Raw genomic sequence first — 12020 nt, 5'->3', positions numbered from 1 at the left:
CACGACTGCCAAGCCACTCCCACCCAGTCAGTCCAAGCCACTCCCCACCTGGTCACATGACTGCCAAGCCATCCCACAAAACAGGCCACACCTACAGAAGAAGTTCTAGAAATTTTTGAAACCCACCACTGGTGCACAGTCAGGAAGCATAGATTGGGAATGAGGCATGAGAGATGTTGTGTGTGTTAGGTAGGGTGCATAAGGGAGCAGAACATGTTAGGGGACTGTGTGTGAGGACAGCATGAGTCAGAAAAAAATTGTGCAAGTTTCTTCTTCCATGTTCCTTTCTCTTTACTTTCCCTTCTTTTCTTTTTCCTTCCTCCAGATAAATAGCTGCTGCAGTGTGGGGGAAGGAGTGAGGGATTAGGAAATTGTTTGGGAAACTATCAGGGAATGTTGAAAATCAGCACAGCAGAAGCCAGTAGCACTGAAGAATCACAGCTTTTTCAAATGTCATTCCGTCAGGAGTCATGGGTCCTGGATTCTGGATTCCTTCAATAAGATAGTTCATGTGAGGTCCTTTGTTTTCCTATGATGCATCATTTTTCCCTGTTAAAAATCATGCAAAAGTTTAAGTTAAATTAAAATATGTTCCCAAATTATCTGTATGCTACCAGTAAACTAGGAAATAAAACTCATGGAATTCAAGATGAGATGAAGGATAGTGAAAGAAAATCCTGTAATTTTGTTTGAGGTAGAGATTAGTGGCTTTAGGTCAAAAGAGCCTGGCCTGAGATGGCTTGTCAAAAAAAACAAACCTCTGATGAATTTTTGGATTCAAAATTGCTGTATATTTGCTGAGAGAGGTCATGGTGCAGTGAAACAAATAATTGAGTTGTATAATTAACACCCAGTAAATTTGTTGAGAGCCAAAAAAAAAATCCCCTGAAGTAAGAAGAAGCTGTCAGCTTGTGGGGGTGGCAGATGTGAGTTTGTTATAATTTGAGAATCTGTCAAAAAAGGGAAGAAAAAAGAGGTACTATTGATATTGTAAAAAAAAAGATGATCAAACTAAAATTCAGCAACACAGTGCCAAATAGATTTTGGTCGTTAAAATGGTAATAATAGCGATGTGCAAATTGAAGGTAAACAGCAAGAAAAAAATCACAAAGTACAGGGACTTGCAAACTGAAGTTGAGTAACTGTGGAAAAAGAAATCGTGTGCTGTCCCAATTGTAATTGGAGCCCTTGGAACAATACCTAAAGGGCTACCTAGCTATTTGGAAATTCTAAATTTATCGGACTTAAACATTCTGACTCTACAAAAAGCACCCTGCTTGGAACAACTTATATCCTCTGATGTTACCTTAATAGTTCCTAGGTCCTTGGTTAGGACTCAAGCTGATGAGCTACCAACCAGCCCCAAAGGCTGTGAATCTCACCAAAGATTTACAACAACAACAACAATTAAAACAGCAACAAACTGGTGGGAACATCAGCCTGAAAAAGTCACTGAAAATCAGATGGGACTTCCGTATACAAATGGACAAAATACTGGCGCATAATACACCAGACATCACACTGGTTGAGAAAAATAAGGTCACAATCATACCAGGTGATAGCAGGGTCGAGAAGGAACATGAAAAAATTGCAAAATACCAGGACTTAAAAATCGAAATTCAACGACTATGGCACAAACCAGCAGTGGTAATTCCAGTGGTAATTGGCACACTGGGTGCTATTCCAAAAGCACTGGAATTACATTTAAAACAGTTAAAAGTTGAAAAAATCACCATCAGTCAAATACAAAAAGCCGCACTGCTTGGATCTGCACGCATATTACGAAAATACGTTATGATGTCCTAGGCCCCTGGGTGGGGCCCGACTAGTAACCAATACCAAATCCGGCGAAACAACTGGCCGCTGTGATACAATTGTATAATAATAATAATGATGATGATGATGATGATGATGATGATGTCATTTTTGCCTTCAGACAATTGAGAGCAAGTAGGTAACGATATTTTTTTCTCATTTGCAAATATATATTATTTTTAAGTTATTCATATCGTGCATGGCATTTTCAGATCTTTCTGAATCTCCCTTCATGTCATTTTTATCAAACAGGCACCAGAGCTCACCAAAAATATGTATAGTACCTGTCTATATCTTCATGTAAATACATTTTCCTTTGTAATATATCAGTTCCAATCAGGCAATAGTGACAGTTATCTTTTAAATGCTGTTATATTTGAGATCTCTTTAAAAAAGATATTTTTAATGCTAGACTTCTCCAGCTACAAATTTTCTGTAACATTTGTTTTTTTAATTACTTTGCTTTAATTGTGTACTATTGTTTTTATGACTGTTTAATCCCTGTGTGATGATATATCCCAATGTTCAAATGCCATAGCTTACTTTGTTAGAGTCATTGGGAAAGTATATTCTTATATAATTCCAATATTCTACTTTGGCTGAAGAGACCCATATTGTCACACAGCATCAATCTGTATAACTGTATTTGAACAGAAGCCATTATGTTGATGTGTGACTCTCCCAAGAGGCAACAGAATTCCAACAACTGCCCTACAGTGTAGCCTAGAGTAAAGTGCATTAATTGTTTTATTAGAAAAAAAAATCTCTGTGTAATAAAATTATATGCTGGAAGAGATTAGGGAGTCTGCACAGGTGTTAGGGTTTTGTTTTTCTCTGATTCAGTAGTCCCATTATGAAATCCTGAAGACAATTATATTTCCACAATAACCTTGTCATGTCAGTGTGTGATCTGAATAAAAAATTGTTTCCCCTTGGCCCCGTTCACTCTCTGTGTCTTTCAAACAGAAAGAACTAATTAAGGCAAAGCTAAGGGAATTGAATTCAAAGTTTGCATTGCTCATGTGACCTAATCTTTTTACAATGGCATCTTTTGCAATCCGTATAAGAATACATCTTTCTGTGAGCCATGTAAGGATGCCATTCACACACTGTCTTCTCCAGAAAATCCTCCCAAGAAAAAGAAAAGAATGAAGAATTGTCTTGAACGTTCAATAAAGATTTCAGGAAATTGGGATCTATGCAGCTTTGCTTTTTTATCACTTTGTTAACATGCAAAAATACTGTATAATATCTTAAGTTTGTTTCATTTGAAAGGCCTTAGCTGTTTTTCTGTCAAAAAAAGAGAAGGGGGGGGGGACTTTCAAAGAATAAGATTAAATTGTGGTATAAAAGTCTGTTAAGATGTAAAGAAACGTTGAATTAATGTAGTGGATTAGCAAATAGACTAAAATGCCAAGAACTGGGATTCATGAATAAAGAAAATGAAGATATTGTGCATTTGGTTTTGTGATTTTCTACAGCTGAAATAAAACTGCTGCATGAGAGATAGAAAGAGAGAGACGGAGGGAGGGAGGGAGAGAGAGAGAGAGAGTTTAAGTGAGCTTTCTTGGGTTCTAAAAAATTAATGAACTGGGATTAATATATAGGAAAAAGCAAATGCTTTCCAAAGAATAGGTATGTGAGTTCTATTGAGCCAGAAAAAAAAATAATGCTGGACCCAGCCCTTTCAAAACACTTGGACTGAAATACAGCAGGCAAAGCTCCAAAGTGACTTAAGGGCTCTTGTCACAGATGAGCGTGAATGTGTTTCTGCTTAAATTAATCTATAATGTGCATGAAAAACCTACGTTTGGTAAAATGTACATTCTGTTAAAAAATGGCTTTGTTCCATTTTTCTTTTTTGGATTAACATGATCTGCATGTATCATAGTATGAGAGAAGCAGAAAAAAGCACATTTCAGCTCGGATGTGAAAATGGATACATTCCTCGCACTATTTTTACTCAGACCTTTTCAAGCATATTAAGCGCAAGGAAGATGTTTTGAGGAAAGAGCAAGAAGTTAGTAAATGGGTCTCCGATTGCTAGTGTTTCCATCCTTAAATTTTTCCTTCCAGATTTCGTCTTTGGTTTCTGTCATTTTGTTTAATTTGAGAATCAAACTGCCTATATGGAAATGTCATGCTGCAGATTTCAAAACCACAATATTCAAATGTAGAAAATACATTTTTGGACTGAATATATGACTACTAGAATTTTAATATATGCTGTAACTTCAGCTACATTTCTGTAAAAAAAGCAATAACAGCTGCACTATATAAAAATTTGAAAAAATCAGTTCTGTAAAAATATATAATAATATATAATAATTATGGGGGAAAATACAGCAATCAATTTTGTTTTCCAAGAGAATTATTAGGCACATAAAATACTGTAATCATTGGATGTGGCCAGGTAGATTTGATATAAATTTGAATTCCATGATGGATAGCATTTTCTATTTAATTTCACAATGTTTACTCTATCATGTCTACATCTTATGTTTTCTATAGGTTATGTCCATGATATGAGCCATTTTGATTGTGTATGCAACTTTCTTTTGCCTTATAAGTGCATTTCTCAGATATATTTAGTTGTCCACTATTGGAAACAATTCATGTTCAACATGAGACATTTTATGTTTTTCTGTGTTCTTGGATATGAAATGAAATGGGATGTACTGACTTACTCATTGTTTTGTGCATGACAACTCTTTCATGACAGCCATTTCCTAGTCTGTCTTTCACATTCAAGTCAAATTCAAGATATGGCTTTGATTGAAAAAGGTCATTATACCTGGACCATATGGTAAAGTTATAAACACTAAAGTGAGCTATAAATATTGGCAAACATCCACTCTTCTTTTGATCTTTGCCATTTATAAAAGCCTTCCAGGTAGCTTTCTCTGTTTTGAATGGCTTTTAGTGTTGAATACTTTTCTATCTTTAATTTCTGCTCAATTAATTGCTTCAAATACACATTTGTGGGCAGGAAATAAATGAGATTTTTTTCCTCAACCAGATTTCTACACATATAAGATTATAGGTGTAATTGTAAGCCTGCTTGTTAAAAAGGCTTTCATTGGATTTAAAATTGTATCTCCCAGTTGAGCAGCTTGCAATCAAGAACATGATAACTAGTTCATTACTTGGCTGGTTGAGTGGTAATTATTCATTTCCTTTTGAAAATGTCCATGGATCCTCATATGAATAAATGAAAGAACCATTTATTATCCAACTAATCTTTCTTTTCCCTTTCCTCTCTCTAAGCATGCAAGATTGGATACCACAAAGCCTTCTCAACAGATGTTGCCTGTGCCAAGTGCCCACCCCATAGTTTCTCCATCTGGGAAGGTTCTACTTCTTGCACCTGTGATCCAGGCTTTTTCCGAGCAGAAAATGATGCTGCTTCCATGCCCTGCACTCGTAAGTCAGATGCCTTCATTTATTAAATTTCATCTCTTTCTTTTTATGCTCTTTCAATAATTTATACACGGAACTCTCCCCAGAGATGAACATCTTCCTATGAACGATGTCTTGTTGGTGACAGGAACATTCAGTAACAATTCCCTTTTAAACGAATCAACACAGCATGTCAGCACCAGGTTCTCTCTCCTGGCACACATCAGAAAATGAAGTATGCAATTAAGTTACAATATGTAGGTCAGCAGTGAGAACAGGAACTCCAGCATTTCCCTCCACTTTTTTTTTTTACAGTACCTGTACTATACAAATGCCTCAAGGCTGCATAATGTGGAGCAATTGTAGGCTTGCAGATCTTACTTGAAACAGAAAATGGTGATGGTGGAGGAAGATACTTGAAAAAAACAATCGTGTAAAGTTGATTTGTAGTAGCTCTAAATTGGTTTTTGTCTGGCTGCTTAATCTGTCTAATGGGTAAAGTTAACACACTGTTTTAACATAAGAGCTGATTCACTCAGTTACTTTTACACAGTAAAGTTGCTGCCTGTAGGGCAGGGGTACCTGAACAAGAACTATATGAATTACATCCCAAAGACTACTCCCAAAATAGGTGAAGCTAGACGTAAGAGACTGAACCAATAGAATAAATTGGTATAGCAAATAGATTAATTATTCTTCTGTTACAATTATGTTAATTTCTTGGGCATTGTAAGAATTAAAATTTGGTGGCAATCTTTGAATGTGTCACAACCCTAAAATAATTTAGGGGTATCAGGAAATGCAGCTTATTATATTGTTAACGTCTTTCTAGAATTAAAAAGATAATTATTATTTGCTATGAGCCGGCTAAAAGTCTGAAGAAGGTTAGTGAAGAATAAATGTTTTTAATAAGCAAATAAAGTCTTTGTAGGTAGTTCTGGTAAATGTTTTTTTTCCCCACACTGGATCAGGATCATAGTATGCAATTTGCAAAGTATCTTTTTGATTCTAGTGGCTAGACTATAGTTTTCATCTGTTTTCCATTTCAAAATTGCCAAGAACTGTACCAGCAGAATTTAACAATTATAATTTTAAGGTGTTTTAAAGGCTATAAAAAGATGACTTAGGTGCTAAATGTGGTTTAGTTTCTTGCTCACTGATGCTGTCCACAGAAGAGATAAGGGGGCAGATAATGACAAATGTATGACAATCATATCATGCAAATGATGCAAATTACATAGTTGTGTGAGACAGCTGGATGCAAGTATGGAGTGGCAGAAATGTTATGATGCTGTGATTGGATTGAGTCATCCTATTGGTGACAATATTTTAAGCTGCATATACCATTGTTGCTGCTTTTTTTATATATATATATATATTTAAAGACGATAACTATGTGTGGCCTCGTTTTATTGAGCTAGGAAAGGGGGGGAACGGAGGGGGAGGGAGGGAAGCGAGCGGAGGGCCTAGAACGCGCCGTCGACGGGGCTGTTATAACGGTCGCGGGGAGGCCTTGGTCAGACCTGACCGCGGAGTTGTGGCTTCTCCTCAGGTACGGAGGCCGGGCTTTCCCTGTATTTTATAGTCTTACGGTTTCTGACCTTTCCTGCCGCTTTATCGCTTCACAAATAACAACACAAATACTTGGAAGCTCGTCCGAGGCTTTTGCCTTCGCCCTAACGGCCGTTAAGGCTATCCCGTCAGGCCTGGGGATAGGATTTTATACACCCCACCCGAATGTTGAATGAATGTTGTGTTTTATTATTATTTGTATTTGTATCCACATATTGTTTTACGTCTTGTTTTGCACTCCCTTCCCTTGAGTTGTAAGCCGCCCTGAGTCCCCTCAGGGAAAAGGGCGGCCTATAAGTGACAATAAATACCAAAATACCAAATATCTTCTGGTCAGGGGCTTCAGAAAATCGACATATTTCATTGAAAGTATAGATTAAAAAAAAGCCCTTATCTACTATTTGTAGATCAGGTAGTTTGTGTTGTAGGTAGTTACTAATGAAAGCTTTTTCAATTAGGAAGACCCTAATCCATATTAAGTTTTATATGTCATAAGCTGCCTTGTTTTGAGCCATTTCAAAAATGCTAGATGAACAAATAATTAAGGTTTGTATACCAAGAGCTGTAAAATTATAAATATTTTCCAGAATAGTTCTTTTTTGTTGAAAAGGTAAGTAAGTTCCTTTTCTTTCTAGATCAATGGCAAAGAAATTAGCTCTCTAGAAATGGCTGAACTATAGTTCTTTGGTACTCCTATCACGTTGTGTTAGCTAACTCTCTGAAAATTCTTCACTAATATCTGGAATAACAGAAGTTCCCATTCCTAAAGTATACTCTTCTTCTTCTTTCTTTCTTTTTCACAGCCATAAAAGGTCTGTTCACACAAAGTTCAGTGTCTCTGCTAGAATGAATTAAACCTGATACACATACACATGCCTGCCTTTCTGATTGTCTTCCTGCCTTTAAAATCTCAGGGAGTAGAACAAACTTTGAGGATACATGCTGAGTCGCAAGATAGAAGATTACATCTTAATTTGTCAAGAATGCTAGTAGCAAGCAAGAGCAGAGAAGTGGAACTTGGAGCATGCTGGTGTCACAAGGGCAATGATTTCATTGTCCTTGGACTACTCAATTTATGAGCAAGAGCACTGATGCTGCAGTTCTGTATAACAAAATTCAGCTCATCTGTTTGTATGGGAAAATTCAGCTGCTTCTTTCATAAAACAGTCAATTTAATTAGTCTGATACTTCCCAAAATGGAAATTGGATGAGGTACTTCTTAGTACTGAGATCACTACAAAGGTCAAAGCAAGATTGATGTTTAATTAGAACAAATTAAACTGTATTAGCTGTATTAATCCATATTCTTGGATTCTCTTTAACTCTGAATATCCTGAATATTCTCTAAGCAGAGTTCAAGGGACAAATCCAAACAAGTTTATGTTGCGCAATTCAATCCTGAGCAGCTGGACTTTTTGTTTGTGTGTTTGTGTGTTTTTACCTATTCCCCTCCATGACTTACATCGATGTACTTTTAGTTCTATACATGTTCATACTCCTGTTGCTGCAGAGGATAGAGTAGGAAAATGTAAGTTTGTAAATGTAAAAGTTACAGGTGAAATGATAATGTGCTCCAAAATGTGGCTTTTCTACTGTGACTAACCTCTGTCTCCAGCATTAGGATAGCTACAATACTCCTTGGGAAGCAAATGAAGTCCTCCAGAAGAGAAGAAACTGAGTCAGCTTATACTCTCTGTAGTTACTATATACAGGAAGACACATCTGTCATGCTTACTTATTGGAGTAATCAACACTTTGTAAAATGCTGAAAAAGAGTAGGAATAGTCAAGGAAGTTAAATATGTGCTTTAAGGCATGGAATAAAGGTAGAATATAAGGAAAAGGAGGGTAAAATCTAATCTGCATAACATCAGTTATATTTTTCCCATGTAATTCTATCTTTGCAATATATACTTGGTTCCATTACATCCATTTATTGATTCATACACTGTCTTTTCATATTTAAACTTCCTACCTCTCTTTCAGAATCCCATAAGTTTCAACTAGCAAATATTTCTCAATTTTCTTCTTTCTCTTTGACTCAACTTATTTATTTTTCCTTCATACATTTGGTTTCTGTTTCTCTGCTCTATTCCCTTTATAGGACCATTCTAAAATCAATATACTTCTTTTCAGATTTTTATCTAAACTACATTCATTGAGGGCGCATATATTTTTCATTCTGTTTCTTTTTGTTTTACTATCTGCTACTTACATTCTCACTGCATTCAACTTTTTTTAAATGACATATTGAACTCACTACCATATAACAAAGTGGGCAGAAACATGTTCTTACACAAGACCATTTTCATTTGTTCAATATTCAGTCTTCACAAGATATCACAAGCTACTAACGACCTTTATATTCCCTATTACACATCTTAAAATTTTTCCACTCATTACTTGCTCTATCTTTTTCCTATAAATGTATCCTTTGCAATCTTTTCTTCTATTTTCCCTGCCAAACTCAACTACTTTGATCTTTGATACATTAATTTCCTCATGCATGCTTGTTGTGTTGCACATTCTATTTTCACTGCAAGCTGTTCCATTTTCAGCCAGTTTGTATTATCTGTATTGAAGCTAACTACCCAACCAAGATATCTTTAAAATCACCACAAAGACGTCTTACGTATTTATCTGTAAACTCAGTAAGCAGTGAATGGACATCACCCATTATATCTTATTCACTGCTCAATGTTGAATCATTCACTTGAGCATTAATCTATTCTTATGAATTCTTTATTTTGATTATCTATCCCTCTCATTACATTTAGCAATCAACCTTAAATCCCATAATTGCTCAAATTACCCCATAATTCATGCCTTATCACATCCTTTCCTAAATGAACAAACATACAATAAACTTTTTCACATTTATATAACTCTAAGTAATCTGCTAAAGAGCAAAAACTATTCAGCACACCTCCCTGCTCAACCTTTGCTTATGGCCACTTCTCATACACATTAATCAGAATTTTGCCAAACACCTTTCTACCTCCTGTAGTTTAGGCATTCACTCTTACCTTTTTCTCAATTTAGAAAAAGTAATAGCATTTTTTTTCAGTTTTTAATCAAGCTTTTGTTTTTCACACTAACATTCATAGGGTTTATTTCGCCTTTTAGTTTTGATCAAAATTGATTTCTAAAATTATTATTCCTGAAAGTAAGACCTCGCCAGATAATAAGCCCAATTGGGCTTTTGAGCGCATGCACTAAAATAAGACCTCCCTTGAAAATAAGCCTTCTCCGAAAATATTGCAACACAGCAGCAACCATGAGGTGACCATGCTCGACGCTTCCTACACCTCAAAAATAATAGGACCTTTCCCAAAATAAGGCCAAGCACTAATTTCGGGGAGCTGTCAAAAGAAAATAAGACCCTGTATTTTTTGGGGGGAAACACGGTATTGGTATTTTTACTTCAGTTCACTCTGCTGGAAGCTTCTTATTTAATTTTCTTAATTCACTTTCAAACAACTTTGTTTCCATTAAAATCCAATTTTTTTAATGTTTCCCCACTGTCTTGCTGTTTTTTAATCACTTACAACTTAACTGTTAAGTTTATAAAGATCTTTTTCTTCCACATACAGTCTCTCATTTCATCTTTTGTAGAAATTATTTTCTAATATACATTTTCTCTTATGCATTGCCTCTTTCACTTCATTATTGCATTTTGCTACTTTGTCTGAGTAACTTCCACATCCTCTTTCCTTAGTTCATTTTCTTTAGTTACAGAAATCCAGACAACCACTAAGGGGTATTAAAACATTTCTTTTTCTTTATACCACCATCTATGATTGCCTGGAATTTTTAGCTTTACTAAAACTGCTAACAGTGATCATGCTTAAAAATTGCCTTGCTGTCTGCAAAGTTACAGTTGCCTTTAAATTTTAAAAACTGACTTTTAACAATAATTTTTTCCCTTTCATTTCTGTTTCAATGTCAGTTTTCTAAAATCAAAATTGTAGCCTTATTGTATACCTTCAAGGTCCTAAAAAAAGGATGAACTATTTGAATTTTTCACATTGTGGTTGATAGTGTTGTTGACTGTTACTGTCATTTTTTGGGAAAAAATAGTTTAGCAGTAATGGTTACCAAGATGTTTGAACAAATCTGTAAGACTTCATATAATGATTTAAGGATACAGAATCATTATTTGATCCTACCTAACTGGTTAATTGAGCATATTTTTTAAAATTAATCAAATGTACATTTATGTTTATATTCTGATTGATTGTGATTTTTTTATCTATATGGCACACAGGAATGTGGCTGGCAAACGTTTTAATAGTTGAGTTTGCAATGATGTTAGCACTTTTTAAAATGTAACATGTTGATAATGTTTAATTAGAATCTTTTTATCTTCTATCCAGATTCTTATCTTAATTTATAAAAAAAGGACAACAGAATAGAATTGGAATTCTGCCTTCCAAACCAATGTACCCTATTGCTATACAATTATTTGCTATATCTTTCTTTGGAAGCTTTCTGTTTGCTGAAAATCTGTATATAGCTTTGCATTTTCGTGTCTGCTTCAATTTCAGGATAACCAATCTTTCAGATTTTCAGCTTCCACATGAAAAACTGTATAATTTGCCTCAGTTGTTGTTTTTTAAATCAAAACTAACTGGCTATTCTATAGCTGAGGTTTTAGACCAATTTTGATTCCTCATGGTTGTTATTAGCAAAGTTTAAATCTTAAAGCTTAATAAAAGAGAGGTTCTGGAAAATGTAGCCCTAACAAATTTGGAGAATAGTTATGTTGGTGAAAGCTGGTTTTACTGTAGAAATCATTGATTTCTCTTCAAGGTTTTTTCAGGATTCTTCTTTCTAAGTGAATTATGTAAATATGACCAAATGATTTTTTCCGATTCTACACTTGTTTTTCAAAGATTTAAATTTTTTACTTTCTTTAAGCTTTACTTTAGTTTTAGATAATACCATATTTAAATGCCATTTCTTTTTTCTAACTCCTTTTCTTTCAATTTAAACAACAAAACCTGTTCCAAATTGCAAATATACTCCCTTGCTGTCTGTGTGTCGTCTTTTTAAAATTTGATTTCTATTCCAAAGATTGGATTAAAATTCCTAGCTATCAGGAAACATTAGTGTTCTTTTGTTTAGTTTCCTGACCACATAATTATCAATTCACAGTGCTGAGAATAGCCAAATTCTAAAAAGCATGTCATTTAAACATGCCAGGAGCTAGTCTGTATTTAATTGTCTTACCAC

General features: G+C 35.0%; 1 protein-coding gene across 1 annotated transcript in view; it reads left to right on the top strand.

Annotated features, from left to right (window-relative positions):
- EPHA4 (EPH receptor A4) overlaps nt 1-12020 on the top strand; it is a 170315-nt gene that overhangs the window by 55734 nt on the left and 102561 nt on the right. Inside the window, 1 exon segment of the mRNA XM_032225561.1 lies at nt 5083-5238. Within this exon segment, the coding sequence (XP_032081452.1) occupies nt 5083-5238 (156 nt within the window).

The sequence above is a fragment of the Thamnophis elegans genome, chromosome 10, assembly GCF_009769535.1.
Source record: "Thamnophis elegans isolate rThaEle1 chromosome 10, rThaEle1.pri, whole genome shotgun sequence".
NCBI lineage: Eukaryota > Metazoa > Chordata > Lepidosauria > Squamata > Colubridae > Thamnophis > Thamnophis elegans.
Note: the sequence above shows the minus strand (reverse complement) of the source record. Positions and strands in the feature narration are given on the sequence as shown.